The 22,871-nt window shown below is 42.6% G+C and overlaps 3 protein-coding genes across 3 annotated transcripts; 1 reads left to right on the plus strand and 2 right to left on the minus strand.

Annotated features, from left to right (window-relative positions):
• Positions 1–1,076: 1,076 nt before the first annotated feature.
• On the minus strand, positions 1,077–14,441 carry lta4h (leukotriene A4 hydrolase). The gene is made up of 19 exons (XM_083906534.1): positions 14,276–14,441; positions 12,920–13,050; positions 12,702–12,822; positions 12,294–12,362; positions 11,212–11,316; positions 11,059–11,111; positions 10,873–10,945; positions 10,237–10,377; positions 10,038–10,061; positions 9,890–9,960; positions 9,694–9,805; positions 9,465–9,609; positions 9,285–9,388; positions 2,132–2,202; positions 1,987–2,041; positions 1,800–1,895; positions 1,634–1,716; positions 1,448–1,552; positions 1,077–1,354 (listed from the first exon to the last, which is right to left on the minus strand). Exons 1-19 carry the CDS (start codon positions 14,423–14,425, stop codon positions 1,225–1,227), a joined length of 1,839 nt encoding a protein of 612 aa, XP_083762660.1. The 5' UTR covers positions 14,426–14,441; the 3' UTR covers positions 1,077–1,224.
• Positions 14,442–15,695: 1,254 nt separating this feature from the next.
• On the minus strand, positions 15,696–17,863 carry LOC310942011 (ADP-ribosylation factor 4). Its single transcript, XM_083907280.1, has 6 exons — positions 17,653–17,863; positions 17,267–17,347; positions 16,797–16,906; positions 16,503–16,574; positions 16,265–16,390; positions 15,696–16,014 (listed from the first exon to the last, which is right to left on the minus strand). The coding sequence occupies exons 1-6, from the start codon at positions 17,717–17,719 to the stop codon at positions 15,928–15,930; spliced, it is 543 nt and encodes a 180-aa protein (XP_083763406.1). The 5' UTR covers positions 17,720–17,863; the 3' UTR covers positions 15,696–15,927.
• Positions 17,864–18,685: 822 nt separating this feature from the next.
• Positions 18,686–22,670, plus strand: gcc1 (GRIP and coiled-coil domain containing 1; the record flags this gene model as incomplete). The annotated part of the gene is made up of 4 exons (XM_083907298.1): positions 18,686–18,813; positions 19,479–19,897; positions 19,974–20,651; positions 21,402–22,670. Exons 2-4 carry the CDS (start codon positions 19,541–19,543, stop codon positions 22,668–22,670), a joined length of 2,304 nt encoding a protein of 767 aa, XP_083763424.1. The 5' UTR covers positions 18,686–18,813; positions 19,479–19,540.
• Between the last annotated feature and the right edge of the window lie 201 nt (positions 22,671–22,871).

Raw genomic sequence — 22,871 nt, forward strand, 5'->3', positions numbered from 1 at the left:
AGTATGACGTTTTTGTCAAGTTTTGGACCAAAAAAACGTTTTTCAAAAAAAAAAATTTGATTTTGGACGACATAGTATAGGATGTTGTTTTTGTCAAATCTTGGACAAAAAATTTTTTCTCCAAAAATGGTCACATTTTGGAAACATAGTATAGTATGACATACTACATAGTATAGTATGACGTTTTTGTCAAGTTTTGGACCAAAAAAACGTTTTTCAAAAAAAAAAATTTGATTTTGGACGACATAGTATAGTATGTCGTTTTTGTCAAATTTTGGACAAAATGTTTTTTTCTCCAAAAATGGTCACATTTTGGAAACATAGTATAGTATGACGTTTTTGTCAAGTTTTGGACCAAAAAAACGATTTTATAGTTTTTTTCATATTTTGGACGACATAGTATAGCATGTCGTTTTTGTCAAATTTTGGACAAAATCTTTTTTTCTCCAAAAATGGTCACATTTTGGAAACATAGTATAGTATGACATACTACATAGTATAGTATGACGTTTTTGTCAAGTTTTGGACCAAAAAAACGTTTTTCAAAAAAAAAAATTCGATTTTGGACGACATAGTATAGTATGTCGTTTTTGTCAAATTTTGGACAAAAATGTTTTTCTCCAAAAATGGTCACATTTTGGAAACATAGTATAGTATGACATACTACATAGTATAGTATGACGTTTTTGTCAAGTTTTGGACCATTTTTTTTTTCTCCAAAAATGGTCACATTTTGGAAACATAGTATAGTATGACGTACTACATAGTATAGTTTGTCTTTTTTGTCAAATTTTGGACAACATTTTTTTTCTCCAAAAATGGTCACATTTTGGAAACATAGTATAGTATGACGTTTTTGTCAAGTTTTGGACCAAAAAAACGTTTTTCAAAAAAAAAAATTCGATTTTGGACGACATAGTATAGTATGTCGTTTTTGTCAAATTTTGGACCATTTTTTTTTTCTCCAAAAATGGTCACATTTTGGAAACATAGTATAGTATGACGTACTACATAGTATAGTATAGGTCCTTTTTGTAATTTTTTGGACAAAAAAACGCAACTCCTTGATATCGTTTGTAAAATTGTTTATTTTCTGTCCTGAGACGAATCACGTCGACAGAAGAGAATGAAAAAAAGATGTGAAGGCAAGCTGTGATTGGCTGCTGGAGGGAAGAGCTGTGATTGGCCGCTGAGCAGTCGCAGTAATACTGCTCTGTGATTGGTTCACATGTTGCCGACGTCCACCTTCAGGTCCTTGACGACCAGCCCTGCGGTGACCGGGTGCATGGCCGTGCGGTGAGTCTTAAACATGCCGAGCGCTTCCTCGCGGTACTTTTCGAACCCGTAGACTTCTCTGAAAACAAGGAAAAAGAAAAGTCGGCGTTAGCGAGTGAATCGTTCTAAGAAAACGGCGTGAAGAGGGGAAAAAAAAAAAACGCTCACTCACTTGAACAAAGGCCGCGTGAACTTCATCCTGCCCTGCTCCGTCGCCATCTTCAGCGCCATGGGAACCACCGTCTCCCACCTGGAGCGGACGCACAACCTGAGCCACCTGCGGGGGAGAAACCGGCCAATCAGGAGGAGGAACCGCGCGTCAGCGACCAATCCAGTGAGCGAGTGAATCTGGACTCACCTGAAGCGGATCTCGGCGTTCAGACACGAGTGGAAGTCGTAGAGCTGCTGCATCTTCAGCACGTGAGTGAGAGGAAGAGGATCCTGAAACACACAGGGAAGTGGACTCAAGTGGACTCAAGCGGTCTACAGTGGACTGTGGTGGACCTAATGTGAGGAGGACTTACCTCATGCAGCAGCAGGGACAGGAACTCGATCAGCTGGTGGGACGACAGCGTCTTCAGATCACTGTCGTTGAAGTCGTTCAGGTCCTGGTCTTTGGCCTGTGGGGGGGGGGGGGGGGGGACGGAGGATTCAGGACAACCCAGAGACAAATAAAACCTCGTCGAGTCCTCGTCAGGCCACAAAACTCACCTTGATCCACTTCTGACTGAGACTGATGCAGGCGTCCGCCAGCGTCGTGTCGTACCTGAAAGACAAAGCCGAGGAGGAAACGGCGTCAGACCTGGACCTGGAGGAGGACTGATGTGGACTGATGTGGACCTGATGATCTACTTACTGAGGTTTGACAGGAGGCATTCCAGGTGTGAACATCCAGCCGTGCCAGTCTACTTTGTTCAGGATGTCCACCTGACAACAAAAGACACAATCATCGCGTCAAAGACTCTGCGACAACATCAACTCTGTTTATGTCCCCAACCTTCAGTGTTGACAATTCAGTTTATGTCAAACAGACGTCAAGGTGTCCAAAATGAGACAAAACAAGTCATAAGACGTCCAAAATGAGTCAAAAAAGTCAAAGTATAGTAAGACGTCCAAAATGAGACAAGTCATAAGGTGTCCAAAATGAGACAAAAAAGTCAAAGTATCGTAAGGCGTTCAACGTGAGACAAAAAGTCATGAGACTTCCAAAATGAGACAAAAAAGTCATAAGGCGTCCAAAATGAGACAAAAAAGTCATAAGGCGTCCAAAATGAGACAAAAAAGTCATAGTATAGTAAGACGTCCAAAATGAGTCAAAAAAGTCATAGTATTGTAAGATGTCCAAAATGAGACAAAGTCATAAGACATCCAAAATGAGAAAAAGAAGTCATGAGACGTCCAAAATGAGACAAAAAGTCATAGCACAGTAAGAAGTCCAAAATGAGACAAAAAAGTCATAAGACGTCCAAAATGAGACAAAAAAAGTCATAGTTTAGTAAGGTGTCCAAAATGAGAGAAAAAAGTCAAAGTATTGTAAGATGTCCAAAATGAAACAAAAGTCATAAGACGTCCAAAATGAGACAAAAAAAGTCATAGTTTAGTAAGGTGTCCAAAATGAGACAAAAAAGTCATAGTATTGTAAGATGTCCAAAATGAGACAAAAAAGTCATAGTTAAGTAAGGTGTTCAAAATGAGACAAAAAAGTCATAGTATTGTAAGATGTCCAAAATGAGACAAAAAAGTCATAGTTTAGTAAGGTGTCCAAAATGAGACAAAAAAGTCATAGTTTAGTAAGGTGTCCAAAATGAGACAAAAAAGTCATAGTTTAGTAAGGTGTCCAAAATGAGACAAAAAAGTCATAGTTTAGTAAGGTGTCCAAAATGAGACAAAAAAGTCATAGTATTGTAAGATGTCCAAAATGAGACAAAAAAGTCATAGTTTAGTAAGGTGTCCAAAATGAGACAAAAAAGTCATAGTTTAGTAAGGTGTCCAAAATGAGACAAAAAAGTCATAGTATTGTAAGATGTCCAAAATGAGACAAAAAAGTCATAGTTAAGTAAGGTGTTCAAAATGAGACAAAAAAGTCATAGTATTGTAAGATGTCCAAAATGAGACAAAAAAGTCATAGTTTAGTAAGGTGTCCAAAATGAGACAAAAGTCATAGTTTAGTAAGGTGTCCAAAATGAGACAAAAAAGTCATAGTTTAGTAAGGTGTCCAAAATGAGACAAAAAAGTCATAGTTTAGTAAGGTGTCCAAAATGAGACAAAAAAGTCATAGTTTAGTAAGGTGTCCAAAATGAGACAAAAAAGTCATAGTTTAGTAAGTTGTCCAAAATGAGACAAAAAAGTCATAGTTTAGTAAGGTGTCCAAAATGAGACAAAAAAGTCATAGTTTAGTAAGGTGTCCAAAATGAGACAAAAAAGTCAAAGTTTAGTAAGGTGTCCAAAATGAGACAAAAAAGTCATAGTATTGTAAGGTGTCCAAAATGAGACAAAAAAGTCATAGTTTAGTAAGGTGTCCAAAATGAGACAAAAAAGTCAAAGTTTAGTAAGGTGTCCAAAATGAGACAAAAAAGTCATAGTATTGTAAGATGTCCAAAATGAGACAAAAAAGTCATAGTTTAGTAAGGTGTCCAAAATGAGACAAAAAAGTCGCAGTTTAGTAAGGTGTCCAAAATGAGACAAAAAAGTCATAGTTTAGTAAGGTGTCCAAAATGAGACAAAAAAGTCATAGTTTAGTAAGGTGTCCAAAATGAGACAAAAAAGTCATAGTTTAGTAAGGTGTCCAAAATGAGACAAAAAAGTCATAGTTTAGTAAGGTGTCCAAAATGAGAGAAAAAAGTCAAAGTATTGTAAGATGTCCAAAATGAGACAAAAAAGTCATAGTTTAGTAAGGTGTCCAAAATGAGACAAAAAAGTCATAGTATTGTAAGATGTCCAAAATGAGACAAAAAAGTCATAGTTTAGTAAGGTGTCCAAAATGAGACAAAAAAGTCATAGTTTAGTAAGGTGTCCAAAATGAGACAAAAAAGTCATAGTTTAGTAAGGTGTCCAAAATGAGACAAAAAAGTCATAGTTTAGTAAGGTGTCCAAAATGAGACAAAAAAGTCATAGTTTAGTAAGGTGTCCAAAATGAGACAAAAAAGTCATAGTTTAGTAAGGTGTCCAAAATGAGAGAAAAAAGTCAAAGTATTGTAAGATGTCCAAAATGAGACAAAAAAGTCATAGTTTAGTAAGGTGTCCAAAATGAGACAAAAAAGTCATAGTATTGTAAGATGTCCAAAATGAGACAAAAAAGTCATAGTTTAGTAAGGTGTCCAAAATGAGACAAAAAAGTCATAGTTTAGTAAGGTGTCCAAAATGAGACAAAAAGTCGTAGTTTAGTAAGGTGTCCAAAATGAGACAAAAAAGTCATAGTTTAGTAAGGTGTCCAAAATGAGACAAAAAAGTCATAGTATTGTAAGATGTCCAAAATGAGACAAAAAAGTCATAGTTTAGTAAGGTGTCCAAAATGAGACAAAAAAGTCAAAGTTTAGTAAGGTGTCCAAAATGAGACAAAAAAGTCATAGTATTGTAAGATGTCCAAAATGAGACAAAAAAGTCATAGTATTGTAAGATGTCCAAAACGAGACAAAAAAGTCAAAGTTTAGTAAGGTGTCCAAAATGAGACAAAAAAGTCGCAGTTTAGTAAGGTGTCCAAAATGAGACAAAAAAGTCATAGTTTAGTAAGGTGTCCAAAATGAGACAAAAAAGTCATAGTTTAGTAAGGTGTCCAAAATGAGACAAAAAAGTCATAGTTTAGTAAGGTGTCCAAAATGAGACAAAAAAGTCATAGTTTAGTAAGGTGTCCAAAATGAGACAAAAAAGTCATAGTATTGTAAGATGTCCAAAATGAGACAAAAAAGTCATAGTTTAGTAAGGTGTCCAAAATGAGACAAAAAAGTCATAGTTTAGTAAGGTGTCCAAAATGAGAGAAAAAAGTCAAAGTTTAGTAAGGTGTCCAAAATGAGAGAAAAAAGTCAAAGTATTGTAAGATGTCCAAAATAAACAAAAGTCATAAGACGTCCAAAATGAGACAAAAAAGTCATAGTTTAGTAAGGTGTCCAAAATGAGACAAAAAAGTCATAGTTTAGTAAGGTGTCCAAAATGAGACAAAAAAGTCATAGTTTAGTAAGATGTCCAAATCGAGACAAAAAAGTCATAGTATTGTAAGATGTCCAAAATGAGACAAAAAAGTCATAGTTTAGTAAGGTGTCCAAAATGAGAGAAAAAAGTCATAGTATTGTAAGATGTCCAAAATGAGACAAAAAAGTCATAGTTTAGTAAGGTGTCCAAAATGAGACAAAAAAGTCATAGTTTAGTAAGGTGTCCAAAATGAGACAAAAAAGTCATAGTTTAGTAAGGTGTCCAAAATGAGACAAAAAAGTCATAGTTTAGTAAGGTGTCCAAAATGAGACAAAAAGTTGTAGTTTAGTAAGGTGTCCAAAATGAGACAAAAAAGTCATAGTTTAGTAAGGTGTCCAAAATGAGACAAAAAAGTCATAGTTTAGTAAGGTGTCCAAAATGAGACAAAAAAGTCAAAGTTTAGTAAGGTGTCCAAAATGAGACAAAAAAGTCATAGTATTGTAAGATGTCCAAAATGAGACAAAAAAAGTCATAGTTTAGTAAGGTGTCCAAAATGAGACAAAAAAGTCATAGTTTAGTAAGAAGTCCAAAATGAGACAAAAAAGTCAAAGTATTGTAAGATGTCCAAAATGAGACAAAAAAGTCATAGTTTAGTAAGGTGTCCAAAATGAGACAAAAAAGTCATAGTTTAGTAAGGTGTCCAAAATGAGACAAAAAAGTCAAAGTATTGTAAGATGTCCAAAATGAGACAAAAAAGTCATAAGTCGTCCAAAATGAGACAAAAAAGTCATAAGTCGTCCAAATTGAGACAAAAAAGTCATACTCTCGTAAGATGTCCAAAATGAGACAAAAAAGTCATAGTTTAGTAAGGTGTCCAAAATGAGACAAAAAAGTCATAGTATTGTAAGATGTCCAAAATGAGACAAAAAAGTCATAGTTTAGTAAGGTGTCCAAAATGAGACAGAAAAAGTCATAGTTTAGTAAGGTGTCCAAAATGAGAGAAAAAAGTCAAAGTTTAGTAAGGTGTCCAAAATGAGAGAAAAAAGTCAAAGTATTGTAAGATGTCCAAAATAAACAAAAGTCATAAGACGTCCAAAATGAGACAAAAAAGTCATAGTTTAGTAAGGTGTCCAAAATGAGACAAAAAAGTCATAGTTTAGTAAGGTGTCCAAAATGAGACAAAAAAGTCATAGTTTAGTAAGATGTCCAAATCGAGACAAAAAAGTCATAGTATTGTAAGATGTCCAAAATGAGACAAAAAAGTCATAGTTTAGTAAGGTGTCCAAAATGAGAGAAAAAAGTCATAGTATTGTAAGATGTCCAAAATGAGACAAAAAAGTCATAGTTTAGTAAGGTGTCCAAAATGAGACAAAAAAGTCATAGTTTAGTAAGGTGTCCAAAATGAGACAAAAAAGTCATAGTTTAGTAAGGTGTCCAAAATGAGACAAAAAAGTCATAGTTTAGTAAGGTGTCCAAAATGAGACAAAAAGTTGTAGTTTAGTAAGGTGTCCAAAATGAGACAAAAAAGTCATAGTTTAGTAAGGTGTCCAAAATGAGACAAAAAAGTCATAGTTTAGTAAGGTGTCCAAAATGAGACAAAAAAGTCAAAGTTTAGTAAGGTGTCCAAAATGAGACAAAAAAGTCATAGTATTGTAAGATGTCCAAAATGAGACAAAAAAAGTCATAGTTTAGTAAGGTGTCCAAAATGAGACAAAAAAGTCATAGTTTAGTAAGAAGTCCAAAATGAGACAAAAAAGTCAAAGTATTGTAAGATGTCCAAAATGAGACAAAAAAGTCATAGTTTAGTAAGGTGTCCAAAATGAGACAAAAAAGTCATAGTTTAGTAAGGTGTCCAAAATGAGACAAAAAAGTCAAAGTATTGTAAGATGTCCAAAATGAGACAAAAAAGTCATAAGTCGTCCAAAATGAGACAAAAAAGTCATAAGTCGTCCAAATTGAGACAAAAAAGTCATACTCTCGTAAGATGTCCAAAATGAGACAAAAAAGTCATAGTTTAGTAAGGTGTCCAAAATGAGACAAAAAAGTCATAGTATTGTAAGATGTCCAAAATGAGACAAAAAAGTCATAGTTTAGTAAGGTGTCCAAAATGAGACAGAAAAAGTCATAGTTTAGTAAGGTGTCCAAAATGAGAGAAAAAAGTCAAAGTTTAGTAAGGTGTCCAAAATGAGAGAAAAAAGTCAAAGTATTGTAAGATGTCCAAAATAAACAAAAGTCATAAGACGTCCAAAATGAGACAAAAAAGTCATAGTTTAGTAAGGTGTCCAAAATGAGACAAAAAAGTCATAGTTTAGTAAGGTGTCCAAAATGAGACAAAAAAGTCATAGTTTAGTAAGATGTCCAAATCGAGACAAAAAAGTCATAGTATTGTAAGATGTCCAAAATGAGACAAAAAAGTCATAGTTTAGTAAGGTGTCCAAAATGAGAGAAAAAAGTCATAGTATTGTAAGATGTCCAAAATGAGACAAAAAAGTCATAGTTTAGTAAGGTGTCCAAAATGAGACAAAAAAGTCATAGTTTAGTAAGGTGTCCAAAATGAGACAAAAAAGTCAGTTTAGTAAGGTGTCCAAAATGAGACAAAAAAGTCATAGTTTAGTAAGGTGTCCAAAATGAGACAAAAAGTCGTAGTTTAGTAAGGTGTCCAAAATGAGACAAAAAAGTCAGTTTAGTAAGGTGTCCAAAATGAGACAAAAAAGTCAAAGTTTAGTAAGGTGTCCAAAATGAGACAAAAAAGTCATAGTATTGTAAGATGTCCAAAATGAGACAAAAAAAGTCATAGTTTAGTAAGGTGTCCAAAATGAGACAAAAAAGTCATAGTTTAGTAAGGTGTCCAAAATGAGACAAAAAAGTCAAAGTATTGTAAGATGTCCAAAATGAGACAAAAAAGTCATAGTTTAGTAAGGTGTCCAAAATGAGACAAAAAAGTCATAGTTTAGTAAGGTGTCCAAAATGAGACAAAAAAGTCAAAGTATTGTAAGATGTCCAAAATGAGACAAAAAAGTCATAAGTCGTCCAAAATGAGACAAAAAAGTCATAAGTCGTCCAAATTGAGACAAAAAAGTCATACTCTCGTAAGATGTCCAAAATGAGACAAAAAAGTCAAAGTATAGTAAGGTGTCCAAAATGAGACAAAAGTCATAAGGAGTCCAAAATGAGACAAAAAAGTCATAGTTTAGTAAGATGTCCAAATCGAGACAAAAAAGTCATAGTATAGTAAGACGTCCAAAATGAGACAAAAAGTCATAAGACATCCAAATTGAGACAAAAAGTCATAGTTTAGTAAGACGTCCAAAATGAGACAAAAAGTCATAGTATCGTAAGACGTCCAAAATGAGACAAAAAGTCATAGTATCGTAAGACATCCAAATTGAGACAAAAAGTCATAGTTTAGTAAGGTGTCCAAAATGAGACAAAAAAGTCAAAGTATAGTAAGGTGTCCAAAATGAGACAAAAGTCATAAGGAGTCCAAAAAGAGACAAAAAAGTCATAGTTTAGTAAGATGTCCAAATCGAGACAAAAAAGTCATAGTATAGTAAGACGTCCAAAATGAGACAAAAAAGTCATAAGACATCCAAAATGAGACAAAAAGTCATAGTTTAGTAAGGTGTCCAAAATGAGACAAAAAAGTCATAGCATAGTAAGACGTCCAAAATGAGACAAAAAAAAGCCATGAGACGTCCAAAAAGAGACAAAAAAGTCAAAGTATCGTAAGATGTCCAAAATGAGACAAAAAAGTCTTGAGATGTCCGAAATGAGACAAAAAGTCCTAAATTGTCCGAAATGAGACAAAAAAGTCATAGTATAGTAAGACGTCCAAATACGCCGCAGTATCATGGTACGAGGCTAGCGCGCGTTAGCCGTCTCACCTTGTCTTTGAAGTAGGTGAACAGGTGAGTCTTCCAGTCGTCCGTGGTGACGCTGCTGTAGGCGAACAGCTGAATGTACGACTTCACGAAACCCATGAACACCTCTGAGGAGACACAGTGAAGCGGTGAGCGGACGGCGTGACGCGCGTCACGAGGCGCGTGCGCACGCGCGAGCGTTACCTGGTCCTCCCAGCAGCTCCTCCAGGTGATACAGCAGCGCGAACCCTTTCTCGTACGGCACGGACGAGAAGGCGTCGTCGGGGTCCACCTCCTCCAGGCTGGGCACCAGGTTCGTGAGCGGGTTGTTGGCGCCAAAGGTGTTCACCTGCGGGGACGACACGCTCCGGCACGTTAGCCGGCGGCAGTCGGAAGCGACGCGAGCTAGCAAAGGGCGGTAACGGGCGCTCACCGAGTCCTGCAGGTCCTTCCAGCCGCCGATGGCCTTGAACTGACGGAACTGCTCGCCGTGCATGCGCCTGCCGATCATCCGCTCCAGGTAAACCGTGTGACCTTCGTTTAACCTGCAGAGGCGGCGAAAAGGGGGAGGAGCGTCAGGCGGCGAACGGGACACTTTTGTGTGTTTTGCGTGCGGTTTGTGTGCGTACCAGAAGTGCTCCCAGGTCTTGTTGGTCACCAGGTTACCCGTCCAGCTGTGCGAGATCTCGTGTGCGATCACCTGACGGGACGGCGAGCGCGATAAACTTACAAACGGGCGACATCGAACCTTACGACGACAACGACGGTTTTACTTACGTTAGACAGAGACCTGTCTCCCGCCTGTGAAGACAAAGACAAGAGGACAAAGTCACCAGAGTCGAGTGTTATGCTAACGTCAGAAAAGTCCGTCCAACAACGAGATAAAGTCGTAAAACTTATTCTTAGGATATCGCAGACTTAAAAAAGAAAAAGCTTTAATATATACGTGTGTGTGTGTGTGTGTGTGAATACGTACCAGCAGAGTGGGCGTGGCAAAGGTCAGACAGGGGTTCTCCATGCCGCCGTATGGGAAGGACGGCGGCAGAACCAGGATGTCGTACTGACCCCAAACATACGGTCCGGCGAGATCCTCGGCGGTTTTCAACATGGTTTCAGTCTGAGACACACACACACGACAATCATGAGGCTAACGCTAATGCTAACACTAATACTAACGCTTACACTAAAACTAGTACTAACGCTTACACTAATGCTAACATAACGCTAATGCTAACGCCAATGCTAACATCATAATAAAATAAAAGCCTAATTCTAACACTAATGCTAACGCTAACACTAATACTAACGCTTACACTAACGCTGACGCTAATGCTAACGTCATAATAAAATAAAAGCCTAATGCTAACACTAACGCTTACACTAACACTAATGCTAACGCTAATGCTTACACTAATGCTAACACTAATACTAATGCTTACACTAATGCTAATGCTAAAACTAATGCTAACGCTAATGCTAACGCCAATGCTCACATCATAATAAAATAAAAGCCTAATGCTTACACTAATACTAACGCTTACACTAACGCTACCGCTAATGCTAACGTCATACTAAAATAAAAAACGTAAACATTGTTTTGAAAGTCTCAAACCTCAGAGAACTCGAACGCCGCCTTGTCCACAAACTCCTTCTCAGACCAGACTCTGGACCTGGGGCCGATCTCCCTGTCGACCAATCAGAGCACAGACACGCCGTCACATGCTCGTCAACCAACCAACCAACCAACCAACCAAACGCGGCGGCAAAAACCAGCCCAGAGCGACTTTATTATATTTACCTGCTCTCCAGCGCGCCGACCACGATGGCGATCAGGTAGGACGGCATGGCCACCTGAGGACAGAGACACGCGCCGCGTTAGTTTTAACGTAAAAAAAACGTCGACGACGACGCTGCGTTCACTGACAGCGGGGACAAAAGACGCTCGTCTCACCGTCTGTCGGAACCTGTAGACGACGCGACCGCTGTCCTGGGGATCGGCGGACTGTCCGTCTCGCACGGCACTCATCACGGCGACCAGGTCCTGAGGGACGGACACCTGAGGGACAGAGGACACAAAGACCTGAGACATAAGAGGACATGGACACAAAGACCTGAGACATAAGAGGACATGGACACAAAGACCTGAGACATAAGAGGACATGGACACAAAAACCAATGGGACATGGACACAAAGACCTGAGACATAAGAGGACATGGACACAAAGACCTGAGACATAAGAGGACATGGACACAAAGACCTGAGACATAAGAGGACATGGACACAAAAACCAATGGGACAGAGACACAAAGACCTGAGACATAAGAGGACATGGACACAAAGACCTGAGACATAAGAGGACATGGACACAAAAACAAAGGGACAGAGACACAAAGACCTGAGACATAAGAGGACATGGACACAAAGACCTGAGACATAAGAGGACATGGACACAAAAACAAAGGGACAGAGACACAAAGACCTGAGACATAAGAGGACATGGACCCAAAGACATAAGAGGACATGGACACAAAAACAAAGGGACAGAGACACAAAGACCTGAGACATAAGAGGACATGGACCGAAAGACATAAGAGGACATGGACACAAAAACAAAGGGACATGGACACAAAGACCTGAGACATAAGAGGACATGGACACAAAGACAAAGGGACATGGACACAAAGACCTGAGACATAAGAGGACATTGACACAAAGACAAAGGGACAGAGACACAAAGACCTGAGACATAAGAGGACATGGACACAAAGACAAAGGGACATGGACACAAAGACCTGAGACATAAGAGGACATGGACACAAAGACAAAGGGACAGAGACACAAAGTCCTGAGACATAAGAGGACATGGACACAAACACCTGAGGACATAGAGGCCAAGACTTACGGGACAGAGACACAAACTCATGAAAGACAGAGACACAAAGAACTGAGACACAGAGGACAAAGACAAAAACATCCATGGGACAGAGACACAACAGGGGACAGTGTTTGGACACGTGTCCTCTGTGACTTACCTGAGCGTAGTAGCTGTGTTTGACAGACGGACTGTCCTGACAGGGGATCATGCTCCTGCAGTGATGAGCCTGAGAGACACAGAGGACAGAGGGGGACATTTTTGTTGTGTCCCACACACCAACCAAACCGCTCGACTGCTCCCCCCCGTGGTGATTCTGTGTCACTGAATTAAACCCGTAAAACGACGTTAAAAAAGATCGGTGATTTTTTTCTCTATGGGGTTTGGTGTGGGAGACGTGAACTTCACTTTTTTCCGTGAGAGTCAGAGATGTCAACATCGGAGCTCGGGGGAGGAAGGAAGTGTCCTCACGTGTGTCCTCACAATGTGTCCTCACACGTTTCCTCATCACTCAACCTCCAACCGTCGCTTCCTCAAACCCCCCCCCCCGTTTCCACGGCGACCTCACCTGACACTGACTGAACAGGTACGGCTGCGTCTTCCCGGCCGTCTGCTCGGGCGAGAGCCACTGCAGCGCCGTGGCGGACGGAGACGTCTCGTAGGTCACCTCCACGATCACGTGCTGCCCTCTGATTGGTCCCAGAGCGCACACACACACACACACACACACACGGTCAACACAGTGAGACACAAACAGCAACAACTTTTTTTTGGACGTGAGGTCACCTGGAGAGGTCAAAGGGCAGCGTGATTTCCAGCGGCGCCCCCTTGAAGCTGTGCTTGGCGCCGAGACTGAATCGCGCCGCTTGTCCATTGGTCGTCACGGAGACGACGGTCAGGTCGCGGGTGTCGAGAGTCTGAGGGAGAGGGGGGGGGGGGGGCGGGGGGAGTCAAAAATATATATGTAAATTTAAGAAAACATCAAAATTAAACATATCTTATGTGTTTTACGCGAAGCACGGGGTTCATCAGAGTTTATCAGAGTTCTGCCGAATCAGCATTTAACTTTTTAATTATAGCTTGATTATTGAACACTCAGTCAGCAGGTTTTTTCCTCTGATGAACACACACCTGCTCAGGTGCATCAGTCAAAGTCCAGATTACTGACCAAAGTTCAGTGTAACTCCCAACACACACACACACACTCTTGTACTTGCTGCATACTGAGGACCATCATTTCCACTTTATAAATCAACACAATTACAAACATCTACTTCATGAACGACATCTACAAAGAACTGGTTGCAGTACCATAAAATGTCGGCAGGTGGAGCCCCAGAGCAAAAAGGGCTGGAAAACTTTTATTTATTGATTTATTTTTAATTTTTGGTCCAAAATTTGACAAAAACGTCATACTATACTATGTCGTCCAAAATTTGAAAAAAAAAGTGACCCAAAATTTTTGGTCCAAAATTTGATCCACATTTTTTGGTCCAAAATTTGTCCCAAAAATGTACACAAAATTTGACCCAAAATATTGTTATACGACCCAGTCATACTATACTACGTCGTCCAAAAAGTGAGTTTTTTTGGGGACAAATTGATTATAGCATGTTATAGCAACCTAAGGAAGTGATTTCAATGAAAACAAAGTGAGGACCGGCCAAAATGTCCTCACTATGTTGGTTAAAAACCCTCACTGGTCCTCAGTATGCTGCAAGTACAAGAACACACACGCACCTGACACCACAGACCAAACCCCAGTCAAAAAAAGTGCAGATTTAACATGAAATAAACCATAACAATCTATAATGAAAAAGTAAACAACATTTAAGTTAGCAATAATAACATTCGCTGTTAGCACATTTAATCGGCCGTAATCTCTGTTAAAAATATATATATATAATTTAGTAGTGGGTTTACTTTAATATGATTCAATGATGATTCACACGTGATTAACCGGATAAGTCAGAATTGACGACTTTTCCCGAAGAGGTTCCGTTTGTTTATGTTCATGTCGCGCAACGGACGCCACCGTTAGCTTTGACGCTAGCACGCAAGCTACAGCTACACCCGGCGCAGCCAGCAGCAGCGGAAGCGGCGGCGGCGGCGGCACCGACCGGGCTCCGTTAACCCTCTCACCAGCACGGAGAAGCGGTCCTCGAGCGCCTCCACCGTCAGCTCCACCTTCCCCTTGATGACGCGTCTGTCGAAGTCCACGTGCAGCTGCAGGTTCAGGTGTTTGGTGACGCAGCTGCCGATGGAGGCGAAGGAGCACGGGTCCGCGGACATGGTGACGCTCTGGGCTACAGCGGAGCGACTGCGCTGAGCTGGAAGTGGCCGAGCTGACGGAGGAAGCGCGGCGGAAGCATGCGCGGCTCACTTCCCGTACCGGCCCTTTCACAATAAAAGTAAAGACTTTCAAACAACAATAATAAAAGAACATTTTTTGTTAAATAAATTTAAATATATTGAATTATTTTACTGCAAAAATAAGACAAAGACAGTTAAATACAAAATATTATTATTTTTAATAAAAAAAACCATATATACAAATCTATGTGAATTTTAACTTTATAAGTATAATTCTTTATATATGCCCTTTCACAATAAAGGTGAAGGCTTTGACATAATGATAATAAAAACTTATTTTGTTAAATAAATTAAAATATATTGAAGTATTTTACTGCAAAAATAAGAAAAAGACAGTTAAAAACAAAATATTTTTTTAATAAAACCCCATAAACATATATATGTGAATATTAACTTTATAAGTATAATTCTTTATATATATATATTTATTTTTAAGTAATAAACCAACATTAAATTACTTGGATAAAAGAATATGATTTTGTAAGTAGTTTAAGTGCACGCTGAAATACTTTAGTTAAGATAAACACATAAAATAAGGAAATATTTTGGTTGAACTGTATTAAAAAATATATATATATTAGTATTATTTTTCTTTACAGTAATGATATAAAAAATAATGGGTAAATATGCTGCTAAAATGGCTCCTTAAAACTTTTTTCACCCATTAGTAAATTAAATTAGTACGTAAATTGTAATCATGTAGCAAAACGTGTTAAAATTAAACATCTCAGTCACAGAATAATTATTGCCTATAAACAACTAAATGAATGTGATGTATGTTTTGGCCGTGATTGATAAGTTTGTGTTCAACAGCTTAAAAAAAATTAAAAGAACATATATAGCACCACTTTAAGCCCAGTTGCAATACCACCAATGTCCACAAGTGGGCGGTGGTACTCTTAAAAAAAAATCTTTGAGTTTGATTTAAATGTCATAAACAAATGAAGTTAAAATATCAAATATTGGTCGTCTTTTTTTTATTAGAATTACAAATACTGTAAAACAGACGAAGATGAAGAAAAACAAACTTTATTGCATCATCATCATCATTTCCGGTTCTTCTTCACATTGATAAGGAATGGCGAGGCTCTGTGGCAGAATCAGTCATTGCACAGGTGATCGGGGAGCCCCGCCCACCTGTCGCTTAACCCCGCCCACCCGCCCCACCCCTCCTGTCAAAAACGAGTCGATAAAACATGCGGATTAAAAAGGAACAGATTAAACAGAAGAGTAAAGAACGATGGAAACCAGGTGAGCTCAGAGTCCGTGACGTCACTTCCTCCTGCTCACGCACACAAATGTTTATAATTTAAAAATAAAAACAAACAAACAAAAAAAAAAAAAGTCCTGCGAAAAGTGGCCCCTCCTCCTCCTCCTCCTCCTCCGTTTGTACAGTGGCTTCCTGTTTCCTGTCAGCGGATCTAGCGTTTCTCCAGCTCGCTCGACAACCAGTCCAGGCCCTCGTACAGGCCCGTGCCCTGCGTGGCACAGGTGCCCTGGATGTTCCACTGAGGACAGAAAGAGAGGGAAAACGTGACGTTAAGACTCGCAGCACGGGGACACTGTGCTCTTATTTTGAAACTCAGACAAAAAAAGGACAGAGGATGTGATGTCCCAGAACAAATTTTTTCAGGTTTCTGGTGCGGATCGGACACGGGAAGTTCCCTACAGGAAGTGCTGCGTCCGACTCGCGTTGTCCAAAACTTCAAAATAAAAGCTGCTCGATACAATCGTCGTCAGATGTGACGGGGGTCTTACTGTTCTGTTGCGCAGACTGTGCAGGCCCAGTCTGTCGGTGAGTTCGCTGATAACCATCGCGTTCGGTAGATCCTGTTTGTTGGCGAACACGAGAATAATCGCATCCTTCAACTCGTCCTCCTGGAGCTGCACACACACACACACACACACAGAGAGAGAGAGAGAGAGTCAGGTGACCGATGATGGTGTCACATGACCGAGATGCGACCGCAGACGTTTGAAACACTCGTTTTCTCACCATCTTGGAGAGCTCCTCTGCCGACTCGGCGATTCTGTCGCTGTCGTTACTGTCGACCACAAAGATCAGACCCTGCACACACACACACGCGGGGGGGGTCAAAGGTCAAATACACATATGAACTCATGTCAGCGTAGACGCGAGGACGTCAAACTTGCGCTACACAAATTATAGCATCGGGTCGTTGCTAAGCAAAGAGCTTTCCCCACTGAGCCTCATCGCAGCCGTCGACGTTTACCAAACGCGACAAAGTGACAGCGCCCCTTGGTGGTGCGTCGTCGTCGTCGTCTGTACCTGCGTGTTCTGGAAGTAGTGTCTCCACAGAGGTCGGATCTTGTCTTGACCGCCGACGTCCCACACTGTGAAGCAGATGTTTCTATACTCGACAGTCTCCACGTTAAAGCCTGAAACACGCACAGACAAAACAAAACGTTGGCAACATGAATACAGACGACGCTAAAGCCACGAAGAAACAGAGACAGTTACAACTAATAAATCGATTTCGCCCCTCCACAAGTATACTCTGACCCGTCTTTAGTCGGACTATGGTCCTAGCTCGATTACACAACACTTAACTATGATCTTAACTTTAATCTGAGTTATTAAATCGCCTCTCAAGTCTTCCCGTGAGAAAAAAACAACTGTTTACAAACTCGAAACACGTACTGCGTCTCACGGGATTGACCAATAATCTGATCGGTAAACGGTAAAAAGAACAAACAGCTGTTATCAGACACGGTTCGGTGTGTTTGTCGATCATTTACCGATCGTCGGGATGGTGGTGACGATCTCTCCGAGCTTCAGTTTGTAGAGAATCGTGGTTTTCCCCGCTGCGTCCAAACCAACTGTAACAAAAAGCACAAACAAACGTCGTTAAAGTGTCAAAAAAAAGAAATCCGATATAAACTCCGGATGAGTGACGTGGACGGCTACTTTGGCTTTGAGTGTTAGCTTGTGACGGCTAACTGCGCCACCTTCTGTGGCTGACACATTTGCGTCAAACACATAAAATATGTTTAAAAACAAACAGACACACACATAACACAAAGACGGTGCTACTGTTGTGTTTAAACACAACAATTCCAGTTAAAAAAGTGTTTTTTTCTGCCTGTTAGCAACAGAGCTAGTTAGCCTTAGCCGCGGTGCTCACCCATCAGGATCCTCATCTGTTTCTTCCCGAATAACCGGGTGAACAAACTCGAGATCGTCAAGCCCATTTCACTGCACAGTCTCGGTTCAGCAGCGGAGAGAAATTTGTCCGGTTTCGTCCGGGAGCAGCTACGGGATCAGAGCCGGGAACACGCCAGGAACACACCGGGAAGTGGCGGAGATAAACCAAAGTGGGCGCAGCTCCTCCTCTCTGTGCCACGTCTAGGCCAACGGGGAACAAATGACGTCACTAGTTTGAAAAGAACTTTATTGAACACGCAAACACAAATGACGCGTTCAGGGCCGACTGGAGACTAGTGGTCTCACAGTCATCGTGTCGAGGTGCGGGACGATTTTAAACTTATTTATGTATTTTTAATGTTACTAATAATTATATTTTCTCATACTCAATCGTTCTGGAAACTGAATATTTATGGAATGGTAAAATACAAGGTTGTTACTCCTGATGATAAGATTAGTTTCGGTGTTATAATAGAAAAAATGAAATTGATTCATGTTTTCCTTATTTTATCCCCAAAAATGACCTCACAATCGCTTTACCGTAGTACTTTAAGTCTTTTTTGTTCTCCTTTCCTTTAGTTTACTTTTTAAAATTAAATTATTTGATTATATCAAAAGGGTCAAATGCCTAACAGCGTTGGAAAACATTTAAATAAGAAAGTTTAAAAAGAAAAAATCCAACAGTAACATTAAATACTTTTTTTAGTGGTTTCATTTTTTAAAAAATGTTCTTTATCGTGTTTATTGGCAATTGTTGGCAATTTGAACGATTTAATCTTCATTGAGCATAAGTTTTACTTTCTTGTGGTTGTTAGTGCACCAAAACACCAAAGTACTTTCTTTAAATATCATGTACTTGGCAGTATAAGTGTAAAATATTTAAATGATGCACTTATATTTATCAAACAAACAAATCATCGCGATGTAGTTTTTTTTCTTTTTTTTTAAACGAATTCCTGACGTCAGTGAACGCATCGCATCCTCTTCCGTCTTCCTCAGTTCCGGCTCTGACAAACATGGCGTCTGTCGGCTGAGAGTCGCTTGTTGACATTCGCACAGTCTTCGGGTTCAACAGGGACGGTTTTTTCTGCTGTTTCAACGAATAAAGTCGGTTCGAAGCGAATCGTCGCGGTTTCGTCAGGTAAGAACCGGCCAGTGAATGTTGTTGTTTTTGTCGATAAACCGCGTTTTGTTTCCGCGAGACATTGAAAACTACTTGACGATGAACGTCACCAAAACAAGAGGATACGTGGAAATGTGCATTTTACAGTTGACGGTGTTGTTCCATTCATTTTCAATGGGGGGGGGTGAAAATGTCCTCTTTCTAAAACAATAACATTTTAGTTTAAGAAAGTCAAATAAAACACGTGACATCTGCTGAAAGTAAGAGGGAGTGACTTCCACAACAATGAAAACACAAAGTGGATTAAAATAGACACTGAAGCTGGATCTTTGACATTAGTTTCCCTCTTTCACTGAAACCAATCAACGATTATTGATCAACAAGGATTGGTTTGTTCTCTGTAACATCACCTGATCAGACACACCCATCGATCTAAGCGTCAGAACAAACAAACCTGTTCTTCCCTGTATTCTTCTATGGTGCGGAACAGTAGCTGTGATGCGTGCTTTTAGAAGCCTGCGTGGGTTGACGTCTTAGAGTGGGTAACTTATTCAAATAAAGCTTTATTTAGGAAAATTAGAAAAAAAGTTCAACGTCTGCTTTTCCAGTTTTGTTGTAGCAGCGACACAGAGATTATTAACGTGATTGTTTGGTTGTCGTGTCATTCGTCGTCTCCGTTCCAGAAGCTCGAGTTCCGATCTTGCCGATGGATCCCGTGTGATCGGACTGCGACCGAACGAGAGTCATGGACAAGTTCGGGATGGCCTTCGGGGGCGGCCCCAGCAGGAAGGAGCTGCAGGACACCGTCGAGGCCCAGAAGAAGCAGCTGGTCCAGTACCAAACCCGCTTCAAGGACGTGGTCCGCGCCTACAAGAGCCTTCTGAAGGAGAAGGAGGCTCTGGAGGCCAGTCTGAAGGTCCTGAGCGTGACCCAGGAGCTTGACTTACACCAGCAGCCAGACGCCGCAGCTGGCCCCGCCCCAGACCTGCCAGATGACGGCTCGTCGCTGCACAGCGAGGACAGCGTGGACACGGCGGCGTCCGTGGACACGGCCAGCGAGACGGCCAGAGGAGACCAGTCCGAGGAGGACCAGGGAGAACCGGTATGTCGCTCGGTTTGTTGATTTTAAAATCTGTGTAATTACGACAAAAGACAAAACAACGCGATTCTCCCTGCAGAGCGTGCAAGCAGAGAGGGCGGAGCTCGAGGGCAGCAGCGCAGGAAGCAGCTGCAGCTCCGGAGCAGACCCTCTGCAACAGGCCACGCCCACTCCCAGCGTGGAGGCTGACCGCCGAGTCGCCCAGCTGAAGAGCCAGCTGAGCACGCTCACCGGCGCGCTGGCCACGGTGACGCAGGAGAAGTCCCGCATGGAGGCCAACTTCCAGGGCGACAAGCGGCAGCTGAAGCAGGAGGTGGAGGAGCTGCAGGAGCGCCTGGCCGCCGCGGCGGCGCAGCAGGAGGCGGAGCTGAGCGCCCTGCAGCGGCAGCTCGCCGAGAGCCGCGCGCGCGTCATCACGCAGCAGCACGAGCGCGGGCAGGAGCAAGGCGACCACGTCCAGCAGCTGCGAGAGCTTCAGCGGATCCTGCAGCAGGAGCGAGACCTGCGGCAGGACGCCGAGCTCCACCTGCAGGACGCCAACACCGCCCTCCTGGTGACGTCGCAGGCCGTGGACCGAGAGGCGGAGTCCGAGGCTCTGCTGAACCGGCGGACGGAGGAGAGGGACGAGCTGAAGAAGAAGCTGCAGGCTGCGGCGGAAGACCAGAAGAGACCAGATCCCAGGGTGGAGGAGCTGCAGCAGGAGCTGACGCAGATGAAAGAACACTTTCAGAGGCAGATCCAGACTGAGACCAGGAAGGTAAGAAGAACCTTTATAACAATCACACAAGAAATGGGACAGTTCACTTTAGTGTCGTCAACGGCGTCAACGTTAGCGCACGATGCGTTTCCATGACGACTGACCGGAAAAAGACGAGCGCGGCGTAATGTTTCAGCAACACATGACGCTGAAACGGTGCCTGACGCGGAGTCCAGGCACCGTTTACCAGTTGGCCTGCGTTAGCTCCTTTAGCGCCATTAGCTGTGTTGGCTCCATTATCTGTGTTAGCTTCATTACCGGCATTAGCTGTGTTAACTTTCATTAGTGCTGTTAGCTGTGTTAGCTCCATTAGCTGCTCTAGCTCCTTTAGCGCCGTTAGCTTCTTTAGCACCATAAGCTGTGTTAGCTTTCATTAGCGCTGTTAGCTGTGTTAGCTCCGTCAGCTGCTCTAGCTCCTTTAGCGCTGTTAGTTATTTTAGCTGCACTAGCGCCGTTAGCTATTTTAGCGCCATTAGCTGTGTTAGCTTTCATTAGCGCCATCAGCTGCGTTAGGTCCTTTAGCGGCGTTAGCTTCTTTAGCAGCATTAGCTGTGTTAGCTCCGTTAGCTGCACTAGCTCCTTTAGCACCGTTAACTTCTTTAGCGCTATTAGCTGTGTTAGCTTTCATTAGCAGTCGTCATCCATCAGTCGTCATGGAAACACATGAACGTGCCCAGCACTAGTTTAGTGTTTTTAGTCTCAGGAGGTTTCGGTCCTCGTTGGATCTGACATTCGTTCGTGTTTTTCCAGGCGTGCGAGGCAGAGGAGCGCGCTCGTGAGCGAGCTCAGGAGGCCGAGGTCCGGGTCGCGGGTCTGGAGCAGCGAGTCTCGGAACTGTCGGACCTGCTGGGCTCCTGCGAAAAGGCGAAGCAGCGAGACCAGCAGGCCGCTCAGAGACTCCGAGACCGCATCATGCAGCTGGACACCGAGAACAAAACGCTGGCCATCGCCGCGTCCAACAGGGCGTCGTCTGACCTCGGCGTGGACGAGTCGCAGCTGGACGTCGGCGCGCTGAAGGAGAAGCTGGAGAAGGTGAAGAAGATGCTGCTGCTCGCGGGCCAGAGGAACCCAGACCAGAACATCCAGGACCTGGAGCAGAAGGAGGACAAAGCCTCCATGCTCGTCTACCAGCAGGAGCTGCGGCAGCTCAAGGACGAGTTTGAACGGTACAAGCTGCGAGCGCAGGTGGTGCTGAAGAACAAGAACACCAAAGATGGCTGCCAGGCCAAAGAGCTGGAGGAGGTGCGCGACCAGCTGTCGGAGCTGAAGGAGAAGTACATCACGCTGAGGATCCACGGCGACGAGGCCAAGGCTCAGCACGGCCGCGAGCTGGAGGAGCGACAGCAGGCGGCGGCGGCGCTGCAGCAGAGCCACCGACAGGAACTGGAGCGGGCGGAGACGCTGCACCGCGACGAGCTGCTGCGGGTGGAGGCGGAGCTACACAAGCAGAGGGAGCGGACCATGGCGCTGCTGGACGAGAAGGACCAAGAGCTGGAGAAGCTGCGGGCCGCCGCCGCGCTCGGACGCATGAACGAGTACAACGCCGCGAGCAGCAGCAACGGCAACGACGACGGCAGCGGCGCGCAAGAGCCCGAGAGCGAGGGCGACATCGTGGGTCAGGCGCTGCAGCGGGTGGCGTGCGCCGAGCCGACGCTGCTGCTGTACGTGGAGCAGCTCGCCAGGAAGGAGGTGGAGATCGCCGGCCTGCGGCGCCAGAAGCACCGCCTGGAGGAGGACCTGCACCAGCTGCAGGCGCGGCTCATCGCCAGCGCCGAGCGCCACGACGAGGAGGCGGCGGAGCTGCGCGCCAAACTGGACAAGGTGATCCGAGACCAGGGCCGAGAGGGCGCCAACCTGGAGTACCTGAAGAACGTCATCTACAAGTTCCTGACGCTGCAGGACGCCAGCGGGAAGCAGCAGACGCTCACCGCCATCTTCACCATCCTGCACTTCAGCCCGCAGGAGAAGCAGCACGTCCTCAGGCTGCAGGGGGCGCCGTGGTGGACCAGCAAGAGATGAGACTTTACACAAAAAAGTAGACATTAAAGATAAAGAAATGGTGACAGTGAATCCGATGATGTATATTTTTGATTCCCTGGTTGTTGAAATTATTAAAATATTTTTCCTGTTTCAAACTTTTTTGTTTCAAGTCTGTAAACGAGGTAACCGTGACGATGACAAGGAAAAACGAGGTTCACGCCATCGTGAGTCAGCTTTTAC

The sequence above is a fragment of the Microchirus variegatus genome (assembly GCF_963457635.1).
Source record: "Microchirus variegatus genome assembly, chromosome: 20".
Taxonomy (NCBI): domain Eukaryota; kingdom Metazoa; phylum Chordata; class Actinopteri; order Pleuronectiformes; family Soleidae; genus Microchirus; species Microchirus variegatus.